General features: G+C 42.8%; 1 protein-coding gene and 3 long non-coding RNA genes across 4 annotated transcripts; 2 read left to right on the forward strand and 2 right to left on the reverse strand.

Annotated features, from left to right (window-relative positions):
* Positions 1 to 1,063: 1,063 nt before the first annotated feature.
* LOC309840679 lies at positions 1,064 to 3,051 on the reverse strand. The gene is made up of 2 exons (XR_014298741.1): positions 2,920 to 3,051; positions 1,064 to 1,182 (listed from the first exon to the last, which is right to left on the reverse strand). It is a non-coding gene; the product is annotated as an uncharacterized lncRNA (long non-coding RNA).
* Positions 3,052 to 5,522: 2,471 nt separating this feature from the next.
* On the forward strand, positions 5,523 to 8,484 carry LOC309840677. The gene is made up of 2 exons (XR_014298739.1): positions 5,523 to 5,988; positions 6,192 to 8,484. It is a non-coding gene; the product is annotated as an uncharacterized lncRNA (long non-coding RNA).
* Positions 8,485 to 10,128: 1,644 nt separating this feature from the next.
* Positions 10,129 to 11,746, reverse strand: MRPL17 (mitochondrial ribosomal protein L17). Its single transcript, XM_082682944.1, has 3 exons — positions 11,321 to 11,746; positions 10,919 to 10,987; positions 10,129 to 10,585 (listed from the first exon to the last, which is right to left on the reverse strand). Exons 1-3 carry the CDS (start codon positions 11,615 to 11,617, stop codon positions 10,310 to 10,312), a joined length of 642 nt encoding a protein of 213 aa, XP_082539070.1. The 5' UTR covers positions 11,618 to 11,746; the 3' UTR covers positions 10,129 to 10,309.
* Positions 11,335 to 13,884, forward strand: LOC309840681. Its single transcript, XR_014298743.1, has 2 exons — positions 11,335 to 11,596; positions 13,214 to 13,884. It is a non-coding gene; the product is annotated as an uncharacterized lncRNA (long non-coding RNA).
* Positions 13,885 to 21,509: the final 7,625 nt, after the last annotated feature.

A 21,509-nucleotide genomic window follows, 5' to 3' on the forward strand; every position in this document is an offset into this window, starting at 1 on the left:
AGAAGTATTGGATCATGACATCCAGGCTGGGTTGAAAAGAAAGTTCTGTCACACAGAAAGAGAGAGAACTGAAAGGACTAGAGTTACAAGAAGTTGAAAGGTTGATATGTGTGCAAGGGTATGAGAGAGGCAGAGGCAAGAAGCTGGATTTAGAGAGAGAGCTTCTAAAGGGTAAAATATCAGGAATAAAGTAAATCTGGTCATGAAAGGGTCAAAGGCCTGGTAAAGAGAGTCGGCTGGAAGGATGAGTTTTAGGAGAGAACCATGAAGAACTATGGGGTCAGAGTCTTAGATGGGGCATCCAAATGGGGTGAATGGTAGTAGGTCTTGGGATGGTGAGCAAGATTCTGGACCTAAGACTTCACTGAATGTGTGAGTAATCAGAGCTGTCTTCTCTACTCTGTACCCCCAGTTAGCACAGCATGAATGACCCAGCCTGCTATGAAAAAGAGTGTGTGTGTGGGGGGGAGCTAGTTCTCAGTGTTTGCAGAACTCCTCCAGAGATGCTTTTGGCCAGAATTTGGCCAGAATTCCTGTGTTTGCTTCTATCTCTTCTGGTTCCATGTTGACTCCTGAGTCATGTTTGAATTCATGATATTCTGTCTGTCTGCCCTAGCCTATCATGTTAGGTATCTGACTGACTGAATTTAATAATTCATTTGTACTAGCATATTTTCTCCTCAAAGGCAGACATGGTCAAACTGCAAGCTTGCCAACTGACTTCCTGTAGGTTGTTGGGTCATGCCTTAGTAGCTTGTAAGGTATGTAAGGCATGCCTTAGTAGCTTAGGCCAAGACCATCAGAAGACCATCAGAAGAAGGAGGTACAACCAGTGCTTTGAGTCCCAAAAGAGAAAGAGCTTTAAATAAAGGTAGAGGAGCCAAGGAAGCCACAATGGAAAGGGAGAAATCTCTCTCCTTCCCCCTTTGCCCTCAAACCAAGATTTTTACTCTTCTATCAATTTATATATGTGTCAACATACCTAAGACTTGGCAAAAGTACTTATCATAAAATTGTCTTAGTGTGTTCAGGCTCCTATAATAAAGTACCACAGACTAGGTAGTTTTTAAACAACAGAAATTTATTTCTCACAGTTCTGGAGGCTGTGAAGTCCAAGATCAAGGTGTTGGGAGCTTGTGTGGCTAGACCCTCTTCCTGGTTCATAGCTGGTGCATTCTCAGTCTGTTCTCACATGGTAGAAGGAGAAAGGGAACTCTGTGGGGTCTTCTTTATAAGAACAATAATCTCATTCATAAGGGCTTCACCATAATACAAGCCCCTCTTAAAGGCTCCAGCTCCTAATACTACCATATCAGGCATTAGGATTTCAACACACAAATTTTGGGGGCACATTTAGACCACAGCAAGCAATGAATGCATTAACCTTGAAATTTTACTTTTTAAATCTTATTTCCTCTCAAGTTGCTGGTATATCTCTGCCCTGTTTTCCCTTTTCATTGTCACACTTCTCATGTTGTCTTTAGGGTTTTTGCTTTTGCCTCTCTCAAGAGACTGCTCTATCAGAGGTCAACAGTGAACACACTAATTTTCTAGTTCAATGGCCAAAGATACACATTAGTTCATTACTCTGGAGCCCAGCCAACATTAGGTTCTGAGAATACAAAAATTATTTCATGTCTGCCCCCAAGAACTCAATCTACTGAGGGAGATAGACACAAATGGATATTTTTGACACCCTCTTTCCCTGGATTTTGACACACCAATGTTCTAGTTGTGGTCCTTATTACCCTCCTCTTTCTCTCTCTGTCCGGCCTTTGAAAGTCAGATCTCTCTTTCTTACTTTATTTTTCTTAAACATTTATTTATGTATTTGAGAGAGAGGGAGAGAGAAAGCAGGGAGAGGGGTAGAGGGAGAGCATCTCCAGTAGACTGCCTGCTAAATGTGGAGGCTGATAAGGGGCTTAGTGTGGGGCTCCATACCAGGCTGATGTGAGGCTCAATCTCATGACCCTGAGATCATGACCTGAGCTGAAACCAAGAGTCAGAAGCTTAACTGACTGAGCCACCCAGGTGCCCCTCTTGTAGGCCTTCTTTTTCTATTACTGTGTATTTCTTGACTGGGAAATCTCATCTGGTATAACTGCTTCAAATCCCATGTATGTGGGTGACTCTCACATGCATATTGTTACCTTACACATATCCTCTGATCTCCAGAATAACTCCTCACAAGACAGCTCCTTAACACAAATATGTCTACAACAAAGTAAAGCACAGTGATCTCAAATCTGCTTTTCCTCTGCTATCCTTGTTTTCTGTGAATATAATTACTCCACCTAATTGCCCAGGTAGAAACCTGGTGTCATCCTGGACTCTTACCCTCTTTATCTCATGTAATCACACACAATGTCTAGTCTGTTGTCTCCTCTAAAGCTGTCTGGTCTGTCAGCTTCTCTCCATCTCCCCTGCCTCTGGCCTCATCTAGTCTTTCATCAACTCCCTCTGGATTCCTTAACTAGCCTCCTATTTAGTTTCCTTGCTTCTAGTCTTGCCCCTCTAACCCATCTTCCACTCTGTTGCACGAATGATCTTTCTGAAATGTAAATCTGATCCCTTTTCTCCCCATTTGAAAATCCTTTAGTGGCTTTTCCTGGTCTTCAGTATAAAAACTAAGCACTTTATCATGTCTTACAGGGCCCTTTGTAACCTGATCTTGTTTGGCTTTCCTGCTTCATTTCCTCCACTTCTTCCTCAAATACTAAATCCCAGCTGTACCAAATTACTTAGTTGGAATTTCTCAACCACTCCATGTTGTTTCATAATTCAGTGCACTTATACCTGCAGATCTTGCTGCCTGTAATATCCTCCCAGCTGACTTCTCTCCCCCGTGCTTAATGAATACCTAGTCATTCTTTAAAATTTAGTCCTTGCATCATTTCCTCCGAAAAGTTCCATACTCACCTTCTTTCTTGGTACTTGGTATACCTGTATGCATCGTTTTCACAATACCTGTCTTGACTATGTTATACTTGTTTATGATCTTGTCCCTCCAATTGGCCTGTTGGGTCCTTTATTTTCTGTATTTCCATTGTGCTTTGAAAGGAGAAAGATTATGCTTGTTAAATGGATTTGATAATTAATTTTTGAGTGATTCCTATGCACAAAGAAGACACTGTACTAGGTACTGTGTTGAATTTTGCAAGTTTCCCTTCCTCTCTTAAAGGCAATTTCTCAGTCTTCTTCATAGCTTCTGTATCCCGTCTGTCCCATACTGTCTGATCTCAGCCTCCTTTCCTTCTACGTATACACTCTGAGTCATCCCATCCATTTCCTTAGCTTTAATTGCCAACTCCCAAAAATCTGTTCTCCCAGTGAAGAACTCTTGCCCAAGCTCCAGATGCTCTCAGGCATCTCAAACTCAGCACAGACAAAAATGAAACTATTTTTCCTTCTGGGACAAAAGAAAAAGATGACTGTAAGAAAAATTCTGAGCTCGTATTAAGGAAAAACAAATAGAAATTAAGCAGAATAATGGCAGAAAGTTTTCCAGTACTATTTCTAGGTATAGCTTTTGTATTTTGTATTTCTCCTTGAAGTGAAGAGCAGTAAAACTTCAATGCTGTGCTACACAGTAGTGTGTCAAGGTATATGTGAAGTCACAGTATAAACAAGCTCAGCTTCTTACAGCATTGATTTTGACAGAAAGCTTGTATGTGTGTAATGTACAATATTTATAAGAATGAAAACCATTTTTTTACATTAAACATATATTATGGAACAGAGTGTAAAAATGTCAGGAAAGTTTAAACTTTTTCCTCAAAATATAAGCACACAGACTATTTCTATTAAGGCAGCTCAAATTTAACTACCAAATTCATGTCCCAGGGTCAGAGGAGAGCTACAATATGCCCACACATTTAAGGGCATAGACGAAAAGCCTCTAAGGGTACAGACCTTACCCGGCAGTGAACAATGGACAATCAGCTTTTCAGGAAATTCTTTTTCAGATGAAGTGGGAGGAAACCAGGGAAGGGAGGAATTATTGAGCCCAACCAAAATGCAGAGCTGTACAAACTTACTACAACACTGGTTCAGTCAGCAGACATTTATAGATGCTTGTTTTGTCCCATGTTCTCTATTGTGTGGCACCAGAGTAAATTAGGTATGTCCCCTCAGCCCCAGGGAGTTCACTATCTAGAACTGGGTGCTGAACAATGTAATTGTGTCATTGCTACAATGAAGGATGTACAGCATGAAACTGGACTATTGGAAACATGCTGAGCTTCGCTTGGGGGCATTCAGAGAATACTTCACAAAAGAGGCATAATTTCAGCTTTTGGCTAGAACTTGGAAAGTGTATAGGTGTCTTCTGCCTGTAGGTTGGTTAGAATATTTTAGGAAGTTGGAATATGAAGTGTGTGGGAAATGAATTAAACATACCTATTTTTTTTAAAGATTTTATTTATTTATTTGACAGAGAGAGATCACAGCAGACAGAGAGGCAGGCAGAGAGAGAGGGGGAAGCAGGCTCCCTGCTGAGCAGAAAGCCCGACACGGGACTCAATCCCAGGACCCTGAGATCACGACCCGAGCTGAAGGCAGCGGCTTAACCCACTGAGCCACCCAGGTGCCCCAAATATACCTATTTTTAAAATTAACATAAAATGTATTGTTCCAGGGGTACAGGTCTGTGATTCCTCAGTCTTACACATTCACAGCACTCACCATAGCACACATCCTCCCCAGTGTCCATCACCCAGCGACCCCATTTGTCCCACCCAAACTCCCCTCCAGCAACTCAGTTTGTTTCCTGAGATAACACTCTCTTTCGGTTTCTCTCCCTCTCTGGTTTCATCTTGTTTCATTTTTCCCTCCCTTCTATGATCCTCTGTCTTGTTTCTCAAATTCCTCATATTAGTGACATCATATATTTGTCTTTCTCTGATTGACTTATTTTGCTTAGCATAATACACTCTAGTTCCATTCACGTTGTTGCAAATGGCAGGATTTCATTTTTTGATGGCTGCATAATATTCCATTGTATATATATATACCCCACATCTTCTTTATCCATTCTTCTGTTGATGGGCATCTAGACTCTTTCCATAGTGTGGCTATTGTGGACATTGCTGCTATAAACATTTGGGTGCACATTCCCCTTCGGATCACTATAGTTGTGTCTTTGGATTAAATACCCAGTAGTGCAATTGCTAGGTTGTAGGGCAGCTCTATTTTTAACTTTTTGATGAATCTCCATATTGTTTTCCAGACTGGCTGCACAAGCTTGCATTTCCAGCAACAGTGTAGAAGGGTTCCCCTTTCTTCACACCCTTGCCAACATCTTAGACACACATATTCTTTTTTGTCCCCCCCAAAGATTATTATTCATTTGACAGAGAGACAGCAAGAGAGGGAACACAAGCAGTGCAATTGGGAGAGGGAGATAAGGGTGGAGCAGGGAGCCCGATGCAGACCTTGATCCCGGGACCCTGGGATCATGACCTGAGCTGAAGGCAGATGCTTAATGACTGAGCCACCCAGGTGCCCCTTAGACACACATATTCTTTTTTTTTTTTTTCCACACATATTCTTGATAGTCATTATGAGCATGTAAATCCCTGGAGAGGATGGAGACCATTTCTGTAGTCTTGGTATACTCAGCAGTGTAACTTAGCACTGTCACTGTATAGTACCATGTTTATTGATTGTGTAAAACTCAGCTGGAGAGATGAGTATGTCATGGACAACATGTGGCTTACTCCCTCTCACTTAATAAACATATATTGAGCACCTATTATGTACTAGGTCCTATGGTAGAAATGAGTTATCCAGAAGATTGAGTCCTAATGCCTGGCTTTGGGAGTTCAGCTGAATAAAGTCAGTGAAGCAGACAGGTACTTGTAGGACAGTGTGATGAATGCTCTGACAGGCATATGTCTGGAGGACTATAACTGCACACAGGAGGGTACCTGGCCCTGTCTGGAGGGTTATGTGAAATTTCAAGGTAGCCTCAAAAAAGTGACTTCTAGGGTGCCTGGGTGGCTCAGTGGGTTAAGCCGCTGCCTTCGGCTCAGGTCATGATCTCAGGGTCCTGGGATCGAGTCCCGCATTGGGCTCTTTGCTCAGCGGAGAGCCTGCTTCCTCCTCTCTCTCTCTGCCTGCCTCTCTGCCTACTTGTGATCTCTGTCAAATAAATAAATAAAATCTTTAAAAAAAAAAAAGTGACTTCTAAGGAGAGAACTGAATGATAAAAGGTAATGTGACATAAGGAGCAAGCTACTAGAGGCAACCTCATGTACAAAGGTGTGATGTATTTAGGGAACAAATAGTTTCCTAGGAAGGGTGACAGCAAATAATGCTAGAAGAGGCCGAGAGGTGGCTGGGCCAGGCCACAGAATGCCTTTGTGTCATGAGAAAAGTCTGGATTTTATCCAGCAAAGTCAACAGTGAGTCACTGTAATAATGGCTCAGGTCAGTGTTTTCCAAAGATTGGATTGTAATCCATGAGTTGTAAAATTAGTGAATTGGGATTAGCATTTTAAAAAAGTACCTAGAAAAGAGTTGGCAGTATTAGTGTACATCATGTTTGTTAAGGTAAATAATGTTTAGTGATTCTTTTGTTTCAATTACATATATGTGAATAGTGTTCTGATGTAAAGTATTTTTTGATCTGTGGGTAAAACATTGAAACACTAGTCTAAAGGTTCAGTGGTACAAGTTAATACCTCAGATTACTTTTGATGGCAATTAACAAGAAGCCCAGTGCAAGTAAGAATAATCACTAAAGATTATTACTATAGCGTTTCCTCTAGTTGTTCTGATCTGACATTGTTCTGTCATCTTCAGCCTAAATCCAGTTCCCCTTGGCTCTTAGAACAACATACTATCTTACCTTATCCAGCTGAGACCAGATTTCATTGCTTCAAATTAGTTTAGGCCTGTCCATCCCTCAATCCATTAAGAGCAAGGGTATGAAATACTAGGACGCCCTTAGACTAATGAATGTTTGGGAACAGTTGCTGTAGCTGTAGGGAACTATGATGCAATGTGGCAAATTCAGTGCATTATGGAAATACTGTAGCAGCACCTGGGTTTACAAAGTAATGAATTTAGATATGGGGATGGTCAGAGGAGCCACCCGATGCCAGAAATCTGTGTAGAAGTTAGGTAGGTGAAATGGGGAGAGTTCTTTGGATGGTCGAGACTGTGAACAAAAGGTGTAAGGGGAGCTGTGCGTAGGTGAAAGTCAAAATAAGGTCTTCCATGCTTCCTAAGCATAGAATTAGAGGCAAGTGAAGTAAATGGAGTAGGGAGCAGATGCCGAGTCATCAAGGGGATCATGGTAAGGAACCAGGACTCTTTCCCCATGGGGAAGGAGGATGCACTGGAGATCATCAAGCAGAGAATTAAGACATCAGATTTCTATTTCATCTGCAGTGTGGAGGGAGGCAAGTTAGGAGGCTTTTGCAGTAATCCAGGATAGAGATGTCTTGGATTTCAGGATAGGGAGAGGTGATTGCAGATTTGAGAAAGGTTATGGAAAGAAACCCAACAAGACTTGCTCATTTGACTGTGGAGGGAGTGTAAGCAATCAGCACTGGGCTTTTGCAGCTGTCTCCTTTGGATATTGGGCTTATATTGTGTCACTGTTTTGCTGAGGCTGGAGTGAATTTTATTTTATTTTTTTTTTGAAGGAAATGGACATAGCCATCAATCTTGCTGTAAAGAACCAGAGTCTGAGACAGAGAACCTTTGAAAGTAGAGCGGGAACTCCATTGTATCTGAGCCCCTCTTGCGGGGGTTTACAATTTAAAGAGGTATTTAGATGGGTTTGAGGGCACAGTGCACTAAGGTGAAAAGTAACCATTTATAGGCCAGATTAGCAAATGGATACATGGTTATTTATATCCCTTGTGCTATCCCTGATCCTCTAATAAACATTCTAGGACTTATGTACTCTTTTATGGGCCAAAATATTAAAGATGCAGTGCCTCATGAGGCCATTGTGGCAGCAGAAGTGTTGCTTTAGATTGTGAGCTCCTTGATGGCAAAGGTTGTTTCTTCTCATCTCTAGATCCTTAGTATCTAGCCTAGGGCCTGACATAATGCCAAACACTTGATAAAGATTGTATCCCTAGTGACTAAAATGATGCTAGATACTAGCAGATGCTTGTTAAACATTTAAGGAACTGTTGAAAGCCCCAAAGGAGGTCTGTTTCTGGGGACTAAGAGGAAAAGCTGAGAGTCAAGCCATAACCCACCTATGTAATACTTAACAGATGTAGTTTTAATTTTAAAGAAAGTACTTTCTTTAGGAGTCAGGAATGACTCCCAAGATACCTAGCTGAAGTGAATGTTCATGCCAAGACCACAGGAAGGAGATGAATCTTAGGGAAGCATTCAGAATTGTAGGTTTACTGAATAAAAGCTTTGAGTGTCTACTATATGTCACTCAAAATATGTCAGAAAGAGCTTTCTGGCAGTAGCATGAAGGTCAAATTTGAGGGAAGAGATGGGAAGTTTCAAGGTAGCCTCAAAAAAGTGATTTCTAAGGAGAGAATTGAATTGGGAGCAGATGACTCTTAAGACTTGAGCAGCTGCAGTGAAATAGAACACAATAGCCCTGTCCCTGAAGCTAGTATCTACCTATTCCACCTGTGACCCCTCCACCTTCACCTTTACCTTCTGACAATGGTTGGGTTTAGCAGGCTAAATATACTCTGAAGTTCCAGCCTAAGATAAAAATTGCTCTTTGAGGGGCGCCTGGGTGGCTCAGTGGGTTAAGCCGCTGCCTTCGGCTCGGGTCATGATCTCAGGGTCCTGGGATCAAGTCCCGCATCAGGCTCTCTGCTCAGCAGTGAGCCTGCTTCCTCCTCTCTCTCTCTCTGCCTGCCTCTCTGCCTACTTGTGATCTCTGTCAAATAAATAAATAAAATCTTAAAAAAAAAAAATCACTCTTTGGGGCGCCTGAGTGGCTCAGTGGGTTAAAGCCTCTGCTTTCAGCTCAGGTCAAGATCCCAGGGTTCTGGGATCAAGCCCCGGCATTGGGCTCTCTGCTTGGCCTGAGGAATAGGAAGCCTATTCCTCTGAGCCTGAGGAATAGGAAGCCTGGCTGAGCTAAGTCTGGCTTCACAATAATTAGTGGATATCAAGGAGCTTCCTACTTCTCATTTGCTCTGGCCATTCTGAAACCGGATTTCCCTTTTCTAAGTTCCCAGAGAAGGCCAGTTTGACAACAATAAAAACTTCCAGGAAATTCCCAGCACATTTAAGTTCCTAACCCTCCCCCAACCTCAACCCTCTCTTTATTCCCCAACCCCCGACTCCCACTCCAAAAGGAAGGAGCTTATCCCTGAATGCTTCCACCCCTTTGGCCAGAAAGGTGGTACATCTGAGTCCTTAGATCCTCTCCTCTGAGGCCTATCTGGGGCTGAGGGGAGCACATGAGGGTAATATGTGATCCTGTCTAGAAATAGAGGAATAGCTGTAGTGTTCCTTGGAGCTTCCTAAGGTACCAGATTATTATGGAAGATTCAGTTCTAGATGTTCACTCTCCTAGCCTGTCAGGAATTAATCTTTCTCCAAGAGATCCGAGAGGCTCAGTCTCTATGCTAGATGTCAAAACTCAATCACCTTTGGAGGCAAATTTGGAATTATAGGATATAAGCCCCATAAAAACTGGCATTAAGAAAAACAAAACTGCTGGTGCTCCTGGGTGGCAGATACTCACTCTCCCAGTAGGCTCTGTGGTGGAGCTTCCCATCACCCTAGAGGCCACAAGAGGCCACTGGTCCTAGAGGCCACAAAAGGCCACTGATCTGGGGTGGCTCAGTGGGCTAAGCCTCTGCCTCTGCCTCAGATCATGATCCCAGGGTCCTGGGATGGAGCCCAACATCGGGCTCTCTGCTCAGTGGGGAGCCTCGACCGCCACCCCCCCCCCCTGGGCCCACCCCCCCCACCTGCCTCTCTGCCTACTTGTGACCTGTCAAATAGATAAATAAAGTCTTAAAGCAAAACAAAACAAAACACCAAACTGCTAACCTAACAAACTCAATATGAGCCAGAAACATTAGCAGTGAATTTACTAACTCACAGAGACTGAGCATTTGGATAGTTCTCATTCTCCAGAAATCCCAAGGGCAGGAAAAAATAAAAACCCAAATACATTCATATATTCATATAAGGAATTTTATCTACTGCAAAGAGATGAGTATCTGGCTCCTCAGAAGCTTCTTGTCTCCATTAAGACCGTCCATTAACAACTCTAGCTCCAGTTCTTCTTAGAGATTAAAAGCTCCAAAGGCCTGTGATCACGGGCATCGATGAGTGTGCACACAACCTCTGGTCCCAGTTAAATCCCTGGCGTTTGAGCTGTGTGGGAGCCGTGGATGCTTGCTTTCTGGTCTTGCTGCAACCCTTGAAGCAGCTGGTTTAGAAGTGTAAGGTTGCTGTCTCTGCGAGGCACGGGTAGGGGTGGGAGGCAGTTCCCCTTATACTCGATCACTGCCATCTTGGCCCGATCCTGCTCACTGCTATTTGGGATCTGCAGCATTCTCGTGTAGCCCCCATTTTGACCTTGGTAACGAGGGGCCAGTACTTGAAACAGCTTTGGGATCAAGTCTTTCTCCTAGAGGGGGAGAGTTATCCAGGAAAGAGCAGAGTCAGGCAACACTGCGGAGACACATTTAACTTTCGGCACTTCCAAAAATAGGATCCAAACACATTCACACAAAACTCTCCCACCCCCTAACGCGGTAGAGTCAAAGTTACACTGAGGGGTTACAGGCTGATTCACCTAACATTCAACTAACTTAAGATACACGTTTCTAATTTAGTTCACGATATCTGTCCACAAGTGAGTGTCTTAGCTTAATTCTATCCAGGTTCCCCTTCCTTTAACAAGCCCCTCCCCCAAAGGGAGCAAAGGATCAGATTTGGGAGGGAGATAGGATGCACTCACCGTAAGCCAGAAGTCTGCCATGCGCATGGCTTGTTCGTTAGTGTCTCCCAGCTTCCCATAGTCGATGAGCTGAGGGGACATAACATCACTGGTCCAACCCGAGCAAGAAAGGAGGCGCCAATCTTGCTTCTCTAACGCGGGACCGCAACCCACTCATCCCACTAGCAAACCATCCCTCTAATTCAAGCGAGTCCTAACTCCGCAGCTCTAACATGCCGTCCATTTGAGAGGCCGGAGGAGAGGGGTCAACTCAGGGTGTTAGGGGATTCAGACTTGGGGCAGGGACTGCCAGGGCTATCCCACTTATCCCCCAAGCCCAGCCGCCTCTCAGGCCAGAAGCCTCGCGTAGGACAGAAAGGTCCTGCCCCCAACTCACTCGTTTTGCTCGGCCCCGCCCCTCACCTTCTCGGCGTAGCCCCTCATTTCGTCCACGCGCGCCCATGACGCCTCGATGCGTTCGTGTCGCACCAAGCCTGTAAGCAAGTTCCTCAACAGGTGGATGCGGGACTCCGGACCAAGGCCCAGACGGCGGAATACGCGGCCATGGGAGATGGCGGCTGCAACTGACAGCCGCATATTTTCTAGCTTCTCTCCGCCCCTACGAGGCCGGAACTGGAAACGCGAAGGGAGTCGCCGAGAAGACGGCTTAGGGAGGACGCATGCGCCGTACTTAGAAGCGTGGTGGACGTGTTTGCGCATGAGTATCAGAGCCTGCCTCGTTGGCAACCTGAGGGAGGGCGGAGAAGTGCTGGCTTCTTTCAGGAGAGGCGAGCGGGGCGGTCCTCAGGCACTCCTTGTCTGACCGGGGAACCAGGCGCCCCCTAGTGCGGGATGAAGCGGCCGTCGAGTGTCTTTTGGGCTGCGTCAGTCTTCTTGTGGCCTCCCGGGGGACGGGAAGCTCTGCCGCGGAGCCTTCTGGGAGAGTGAGTTTCTGAGGGGAAGGGCCTCCTGGAGGGGCGAGGTCGCTGTAGCCTGCGGCTCGGCCAGGTCCTCGCGGTGGCGAGTCCGCGTGTTTGACACCCTGAGCGTGTCTTTTTGTCACAAAATTATTTTCCGTAATAATGGGGAAATGAATAACAGTGATGCTCAGCAAAGAAGCGCAGTTAACTAAACATTTTCTTTTGTTAAAGTATGTGGAGTATCCATTCCAGTTAGAAAGTGCTGAAGTCAAAGGAAAAGTAAGGGCTTAATAAAGCTTAAAAAAAAATTTTTTTTTAAAGATTTTATTTATTTGACAGAGAGAGAAATCACAAGTAGGCAGAGAGGAGGAAGCAGGCTCCCCTCAGAGCAGAGAGCCCAAGTGGGGCTCAATCCCAGGACTCTGGGATCATGACCTGAGCGGAAGGCAGAGGCTTTAACCCACTGAGCCACCCAGGCACCCTGGCTTAATAAAGCTTTTTAATTATGTCCGTGTACTTTTTGAAAAGGTGAGAAACATACCTGTGCATTTGTGTTAATGTTCAGTAGCGTTCTAGTTTCTGTTTTTGAGTCTTAATGTCTGCAAATCTGCACTTTGTCAAAATTACTCCTTGTGGATTGAATTGTGCCTTCGCCTGATCCAACCCAAAGATATGTTAAGCCCAAACCCCTCCCAACCTCCACAGCATTCCCCTCAGAATATGACCTTATTTGGTAGAGCTATTGCAGTTGCAATTAATTATTAAGATGAGGTCATACTGGAGTAAAGTGGGCATTTAATCCAAATGACTGATGTCCTCAAAAAAACCAAAAAACAAAACAAAACAAAAAAACCACAAGTGCAGAGACCCACACACAGAGTGAAGACAACCATGTGAGGACCAGAGACATACAGGGAGAATGCCATGTAACCGGGAAGTCAGAGATCCCAGTTAGGCAGTTGGGAGCCAAAGATCGCCAAGGATTTCTGGAAAACACCTGAAATTAAGGGAAAGACATGGAACAAAATTTACCCTAGATCCTTGAAAGAATTCATGGCCCAGCTGTCACATTGATTTTGGACTTTCATCCTTCAGGACTATGAGACAATAAATTGTACACCAAGGTATTAGTCTCCTAGGGCTTTTGGAGACTAACAACACATTCATGTTTAGTAGATAGCACACTTAGATTTGTGAAACTATCCTTGCTCGTAGGTGACCAGAGAACACTTCTTGTTAATTTTAATTTTGAGAAGTTTCTTTTGTCTGAAGTAGTTAGGAAAAGTCATAAACATATGGATACATTAGCATAGATTTATACAAATCTTGTTTCACAATAAATTCCAGAAATTGCAATATTGTCTGTGACTTATTTCTTTGGGATCAATTCTTACAGCTTTCATGATTTCTGCAATTGAAAATTCATCATAAATCCTTAGTGGTAAAATCTTGTGAAGATTTTCTTCTGCTAAGTCAAGAGAAGATGAACTGACACGGACATCATTTGATGCATTGCTTTAGAAGAAATGTCCACTTTGTGAAAACGTATGGCACCAAACATTGTCCTTTATTATTTTTGTCCGTGAAAGCCATCATACCTTGTCTCTTCTGGCAGTCTTTAAATTTGATTCTTTCTTTCTGTCAATTTCCTTACATTTTGTTATTGCATAGTTAATAGCTTTCTCCAGTTAATAGCTTTCTCCAGTTTCTGTGAGCTATTCACGGAACAATTTTAAACATTGGTGTTTTACTATGTGTTGTTCAAGACTTATTCTAGTTCAAAAATATTTTTGTGTCTGGCCTCATCTGATACATTACCTTAATTTAAAAAAAATTTGGAAAAGAAAAATCTTGTGCAACTAAAATTGTTTATTTTAAATTTACTGTTTTAAAAGTAGGGCTATGTTCTGCTAGAAGGGTTAGAGTCTAAAATGCACCAGAAGTGAATTTGGAAGATCAAAAATTCTTATGAATTTACTGTGAAAAGTAACATATGTGGCCAAATTTGACTGTGTCACTGATAGTTCCTCAAATTAACTTTTCACATAGAATAAAATATTTGTTAGTAAATTGGTTTAAAAAGTGATCATTTGAAGCTTACATGGATATTATTATAACTCAAGAGACAGAAAAATAACTAGAATTTATACCCCAAAAATATTTTTATGTGAGGGTTATTGTATCACTAACACTGTTTAGCATTGTTGTGTAAAGTGATAAAAAACAATCTGAGGGTTTTGAAGGGGCGGGGGGGTGGGAGGTTGGGGGAGCCTGGTGGTGGCTATTATGGAGGGAACATATTGCATGGAGCACTGGGTGTGGTGCATAAACAATGAATTCTGTTACAGTGAAAAGAAATTAAATAATGAACTCCTCAAACTCAACACACACAAAACCGACAATCATATCAAAAAATGGGCAGAAGATATGAACAGACACTTCTCCAATCAAGACATACAAATGGCTATCAGACACATGAAAAAACGTTCATCATCATTTGCCCTCAGGGAGATTCAAATTAAAATCACATTGACATATCACCTTACACCAGTTAGAATGGCCAAAATTAACAAGACAGGAAACAACATATGTTGGAGGGGATGTGGAGAAAAAGGAACCCTCTTACACTGTTGGTGGGAATGCAAGTTGGTGCAGCCTCTTTGGAAAACAGTGTGGAGATTCCTCAAGAAATTAAAAATAGAACTTCCCTATGACACTGCAATTGCACTACTGGGTATTTACCCCAAAGATACAGATGTCATGAAAAGAAGGGCCATCTGTACCCCAATGTTTATAGCAGCAATGGCCACGGTCACCAAACTGTGGAAAGAACCAAGATGCTCTTTAGCGGACGAATGGATAAGGAAGATGTGGTCCATATACACTATGGAGTATTATGCCTCCATCAGAAAGGATGAATACCCAACTTTTGTAGCAACATGGACAGGACTGGAAGAGATTATGCTGAGTGAAATAAGTCAAGCAGAGAGAGTCAATTATCATATGGTTTCACTTATTTGTGGAGCATAACAAATAGCATGGAGGACATGGGGAGTTGGAGAGGAGAAGGGAGTTGGGGGAAATTGGAAGGGGAGGTGAATCATGAGAGACTATGGATGCTGAAAAACAATCTGAGGGGATTGAAGTGGCGGGGGGGGGGTGGGAGGTTGGGGTACCAGGTGGTGGGTATTATAGAGGACACGGATTGCATGGAGCACTGGGTGTGGTGAAAAAATAATGAATACTGTTATGCTGAAAACAAATAAAAAATAAATTTAAAAAAATGTACTGTAAAAAAATTAGGTTGACTTTTAGTTAGTTTTATTACTTTTTTGAAAAAAGATTTTATTTATTTGAGAAAGAGTGCGTATGGGGGGGGAGGGGCAGATGGAGAAGGGGAGAAGCAAAGTGCAGGAAGATAGACCTGGGGCTGGATCCCTTGGGTCCTGGGGTCAAGATCTGAGCCGAAGGCAGACACTTAACCAGCTGAACCACCTGGGTGCCCCTAGTTTTATTACTATTTTAAAATCCTTTACAGATAGTTCACCTCCTTATGCCTGCAGAAGGGCAGATTGCTCCTTCCTTCTCACCAGATACCAAATGGCTCTGAGTGTCCAGCTAGGTCTCCAAGGAAAGTACCCAGATGAATCTGAGTATTCTGGGTGAGCCAGGAGTTGGAGTAACTGTTGAGAGTCCCTGTTGAGCCCCTGAGGTGGTGGTGGTAGTGACTATAGCTAGACTGGCAGAGGTGAGGAAAGTGGTCCCAAGCAGTGTTCTGCAGAAGCTGAAGAAGAAAGACCCCATTGGGTGCCTGGGTGACTCAGTGGGTTGAGCCTCTGCCTTCAGCTCTGGTCATGATCTTGGGGTCCTGGGATAGAGCCCCACATCGAGCTCTCTGCTCAGCAGGGAACCTGCTTCCCCCCACCCCACCGTCTGCCTGTGATCTCTGTCTGTCAAATTAAAAAAAAAAATAATAAAAAACAACAAAAAAATAAAGACCCCAGTGCACAGAAAACTGTTATACATGAAATTTCATAGCTTCTGCTGGAAGGAGGGGATTGGACTTGGCCTGCACTACTGCAGAGAACCCCAGTGTGATGTTGTGACATAATGTGTGTGTGTATGTGTGTGTGTGTGTGTGTGTGTGTGTGTGTGCAATCTTTGTCTAGGTTCCTGTTACAGAGGGAACATTTCCTGAGTGATAGAAATGAGAGTGTCTTTTGTTATCATAAAAGCCCCTTTCAACCATACCTGAGTTAGCTAATGAGGTGACTCTTGGAGGAGGGGGTGCTGGTTAGCGGAGGAACTAACAATGTGATTGGAGTGATAAGAGAGTTGATGCCTTCCCTTCCTCTGGGGAGGTTGGAGATTGACCTAATCACCAGTGTCCAGTGATTTAGTCAATTGTGCCTGCATAAGATCCCTAAACAATAGGATTTGGGCAGCTTCTGGGTTGGTGAGCACACGGAAGTGTCTGGAGGCTTAGCATGCCCAAAGAGGGCATGGGAGCTCTGCCCTCCCCCCTCCTATATACTTGCTCTATGCATCTCTTCCATTTGGCTGTTCCTGAGGTGTACCTTTTTATAAACCAGTAATAGTAAGTGAAAGTGCATTCCTGCCATTCTAGCAAATTATTAAATTTGAGGAGGTGATCATGGGAAACCCCATTTTGTAGGTGACAACCTGGGACTTGCAATTGTAACTTCAAGTGGGAGACTGAGCCCTTAATCTGTGGGGTCTGTGCTAACTCCAGGTAGTTAGTATCAGAATTGGCTTGTAGGACCCCCAGTTGGTGTCTTTAAAGAATTAGAGAGTTGCCTATTGTGGGAAACCCACATATTTGGTGTCAGAAGTAGAGAAATAATCTCTTTTCTATACTCTGAATGACTAGATGGGGTGGGAAAAAAGAACCAAAGTAGAGAAATAAGTAGATTATTTCTTAAGTAGAGAAATAATCTCTTTTCTATACTCTGAATGACTGCATCCTATTCTGTTGAAGCTTCCGGGAAACAATGTCCAGGGAGTTCAGGAAGTAATGTGGTAATGATGGTGGAAACCATTGTCAGTTAGACCCTAAGCCAGCTTGTGGTTCTGTCCCTAGAATCCTGAATGTCTAGAAGTATCATACGTCTGGGTTCCTGATAAGTGTTTTGCTTTCAGGTTGGAGTCTTAAAACCTCTTTGGATTCAATGTTTTGGGAAGCATTAGACAAAGATAGAACCCATGTCTGGTATCAGATAGGATTGTGATCATATTAGAATAAGTTAAAATGAATTTCCCACTGTTAGGATCATTGGGATATTGAGGATAACTATAAGTCAAACACATCCCAAATGGAAACAAGACACCGTGTAAGCAGTTGAATTTAGGATAATAAGTTACTGATGTATAAGCATCTAAAATTGAGGTGGTCTAGGGCTGTAGAGAGACATGGAGTTTGGACAGAAATCAGCATAACCATCTGTGGTGATGTTTCCCTTTGGAAATGATGACTAGCTCTTTCCACTTGGCTTACTCTCTTCATGTGGTGTTCTTTCCCCTCCCAGCTTCATTTCCTTGTATTATTAGTGAGATGAACTGCCTGCTGCTGGGATTATAAGGTTCTTCAAGGTCAGGGAAGGATTCTGACTCAGGCATCTCCTCTCCCACTCCTACTCCTCTACTTCTAGCCTAGTGCTGTGCTTTTTTTTTTTTTTTTAAGTCTTTTTAATACAAGTTTAAAAAAGAGAATTTGATTTTGATATTTTTTGTCTGTGTTCCTGGATGATTTTACCTTTACTTGGAACAATTATTTATCCCTTCCTTTGTCTTTCACTTGATAGGTACTTATTGAGGATTTACTATGTGGCTAGGTACATTGCTTGTGTTAAAAAGCAAAATTCAGTTGAGTAAACTTCAGTAAAATTTGAGTAAAAATTGAGTAAATTTTGTCTAAGATCCAATTGGATTTATTCAATAATTCATGAATATAGCAGGATCCCATCTAGCAAAAAGAAAGGAGCTCTGAGGAGTTGTCTAAAATGGAAGGTTTTTATAGGCAGAAAAAGGGTGAGACAAGTTAAAAAAATGGATTATTTCAGGCAAGAAACTCAGTGTCAGGATACACAGACTTGGACAGAGAAGGATGGAAAGTATATCTAGGGAGGCAAACAGAAAATATCCAACAAAAGCAGTGAAAAAAAAAAATCACAGCCAGTTCCTGCATTCATAGCATTTATATTCTAGGAAAGCTATTTTTAAAAGGAGTTATATATACCCTTGGGGGTACAAATTGACTCTGCAGGAGATACACATGTATGGATAATTTTCTTTAAATATTTTATTTATTTGTTTGAGAGAGAGAGAACGAGTAGGGGAGAGTGGCAGGAGAGGGAGAAGCAGGCTCCCCACCAGGGAGGGAGTCCAACACGAGGCTTGATCCCAGGATCCTGAGATCATGACCTGAGCTGAAGGCAGATGTTTAACCTAACCAACTCAGCCACCCAGGTGCCCCCTGGCATGGATAATTTTAAGGTAATTTTTACCAGGTCTTAAACCTCCATATGTCTCTTCTAAAATGGATTTGCCTAGGAATATGTCTGTAGTAGAAATAGCATTTTGGTTCTTTTTTCCCACCTCATTTTTCATATCAACTCCTTTCTCATTTAAAAAAAAAATAAAGTCATTCTTTTTGCCCTTATTGAATCTTATTATGATACACTGTTCCCTGAGGTAAAAGTCCATCTATCTAATCTGTCTTAGAATTAAAATATTCAAGATTTTTAAAAAGCATGCTGGGGTGGTGCCTCGGTGGCTCAGTCATTTAAACGTTGGACTCTTGATTTCAGCTCAGGTCATCATCTTAGGGCCCTAAGATGAAGCCCCGCATTGGGCTCTGTGCTTTGTACTGAGTGTGGAGCCTTCTTGATTCTCTCCTGTCCTCTCCATCTGCCCCTCCCCGTTTGTGCATGTATGCCTGCACTCACACACGTACTCTCTCTCTCTCTCTCACACACACACACACACACACACACACACAATCATGCTGGGAAATAACCTTCTACAAAATGTGTTGTGTTTTCATTAGTTTCAGTAATGAAAAAAAACCTTAGTGATTATCTTTATTCACTCATGTCTCAGTCGTGAAGGTGTTCAGGACAGTCATCCTCCTCCCCCATGTGCCACTTTGGCATGTGGATTATTTTCAGCTGGACACTTGAGACTTTGTGGGCTCAAGTGAAAGTTTTGTTCCTCCCTTAGTCATGCAGAAAAATCTAAATTGGGGGTCTTTCCCAGAATAAGAATTATTAACAGAGATACATTTAAAAAAATTTTTTTTTTAAACTTTTATTTATTTATTTATAGCAGAGATACATTTTATCTGAGTTACCTATCTGTATGGTAAGACAAAAATCTCATTACCAAACATCTGTCCTTTTTATTTTACTTTTTATTTTATTTTAATTCCAGTATAGTTAGCATACAGTGTTATATTGGGATCAGATAGGCAATATAGTGATTCAGTGATTCCATCTGCTAAAAATCTGCTGATAGCCTAATGGGGTTTTCCTTATAGGTAACTATCTTTTGCCTTTCTGCTTTTAAAACTTTTTCTTTTCATTACACTTGGTCATTTTAATTACAATATGTCTTGGTGTGGATCTGCTTTTGTTGATTTTATTGGAGGTTTTCTGTGCCTCCTGGATCTGGATGTTTCCTTTCTCAGATTAGGAAAGTTTTCAGCTATTATCTCTTCAAATAAATTTTCTGCCCTCCCTTCTCTGTCTTCTCCTGGGACTCCTATAATAGGAATGTTGGAATCACTGAGTTCCCTAAGTCTATTCTCATTTTGTGTGTGTGTTTTTTTTTTTTAAGATTTTTCTTATTTATTTGACAGACAGATCACAAGTAGGCAGAGAGGCAGGCAGAGAGAGGGAGGGAAGCAGGCTCCCTGCTGAGCAGAGAGCCCGATGTGGGGCTTGATTTCAGGACCCTGAGATCATGACCTGAGCTGAAGGCAGAGGCTTAACCCACTGAGCCACCCAGGTGCCCCTCTATTCTCATTTTGTATAATTCTTTTTTCTCTCTTTTGTTCAGCTTGATTACCATCCATTACTCTGTCTTCTAGGTCATTAATTTGTTCCTCTGCTTCTTCTGGCCTACTGTTCATTCCATCAAGCATGTTTCTCATTTCATTTATTGAGTCTTTTATCTCTGCTGTATTATCCTGTATCTCTGTGTTGATGTCTCACTGATGTCCTCCACACTTGCCTCAAATCCAGTAAGTATCCTTATGATCATTGCTTTAAATTCTCCATTAGGCATGTTACTTATATCTTTTTTACTTAGATCTCTGGCTGTGGCCTTATCCTGTTCTTTCATTTGGGACAAATTCCTTTGTCTTCTCATTTTATCTAAGTCTCTGTGCCTATTTATGTGTATTAGAAAAGTCAGCTACATCTCCTGTTCTTGAGGGTAATGGCTTTTTGAAGAAGTCCTGTAGTGCCCTGCAGTATAGTGTTTCCTGTTCCCTAAGGCCTGGTGATTCCAGGAGTGTTCCCAAGTGTGTGCCATGTGTGTGCTCTGCTGTTGTCTTCTGGATGCTCTATCCTGCAGGCCAGGCATCTGCAGAGGTTCTCCTTCCCTTCTGGGGCAGTGTTTGGTCCCTGGCCTGAATATGATGAGTTTTAACTAGGTGTGCCCTAGTCTGCTTGTGAAATGAGAGCTATCACTCATGCTGCCACAGGAATCAAGACCTCATAAAACTCCCATGTTGGGAAAAGAGGTGTTGGCAGGGGTTGGACCCATCCTATGGGGGAGTCCCTTCCCTCCCACTGGTACCGAGGCATGCATCTTGGAAGGGACAGTTCCACTAGAATGCAAGGGGTCAGGGCCTGATGTAAGCAAGTTAGGGGCTTTGCTGGTTTCTGCTGGTGACCCTGTGCTTATGCTGACGGCTGGGGAAGGGGAAAGGGAAGCTGCCAGTTCCTTTGTTCCTGGAGGGGTCTCTCTGTTAACACTGCCTCTCTGGGAAGGGTTTGGAGATAAGCAAATAATCACCCCACTGTGTGCCCCAGGCTCTCTTTAGATTGCTGTTTCCAGGCTGAAAGTGTATGTGGGCTGTTTGCCTGTGTTCTCTTGAAGAGCAGTCCTAGTGCCTTTGGGCTCCCAAGCCAAGCATGGTGACCTTTACAACTTTAGGCTTTAGGGACACCTGGGTGACTCAGTTGGCTGGACTTCTACTTTCAGGTCAGGTCATGATCCTGGGGTCCCGGGAGCAGTCCCCCACATTAGGCTCCTTGCTCGGTGGAGAACTTGCTTCTCCCTCTGCCCACCACTTCACCTGTTTGTGTGTGTTCATACGCGTGCTCTCTCTCTCTGATGAATAAAATTGAAAAAAATAAATACATAAACAACTTCAGACTTTAAGACCCACTGGTTGCCAGAAGTCACAAAATTCAACCCCTCTTACTTTCCTAGCCAGTTTCTATGGGAATTCATTTTACAAGTGCATTCCCATATGTTAGTCTGTATCTTGCTCATCTCTGTGGCCCTGGCTCTCTCCCCACTGCAGCAAACACTACCTGTTTTTCTCACAAACCATGTCTCTACATGTCTTACCTTCTTCACTGTTTTCTCTTATCTTACCTTTGGTTGTGGAGCTTGTTCTGCCAGTCATCAGGTCAATTTCTGGGGCATTTAGGATGGTTTGA

This window comes from Mustela nivalis, assembly GCF_964662115.1.
Source record: "Mustela nivalis genome assembly, chromosome: 9".
Lineage (NCBI taxonomy): Eukaryota > Metazoa > Chordata > Mammalia > Carnivora > Mustelidae > Mustela > Mustela nivalis.

Excerpts from the sequence above, each read along its gene's own strand:
- MRPL17 (XM_082682944.1), bottom strand. The coding sequence starts at position 11,617 with ATGCGCAAACACGTCCACCACGCTTCTAAGTACGGCGCATGCGTCCTC. Across the intron at positions 10,988-11,320 it reads TGAGGGGCTACGCCGAGAAG|CTCATCGACTATGGGAAGCT; the intron begins GTGAGGGGCGGG and ends ATGTCCCCTCAG. Across the intron at positions 10,586-10,918 it reads TGGCAGACTTCTGGCTTACG|GAGAAAGACTTGATCCCAAA; the intron begins GTGAGTGCATCC and ends CTCCCCCTCTAG.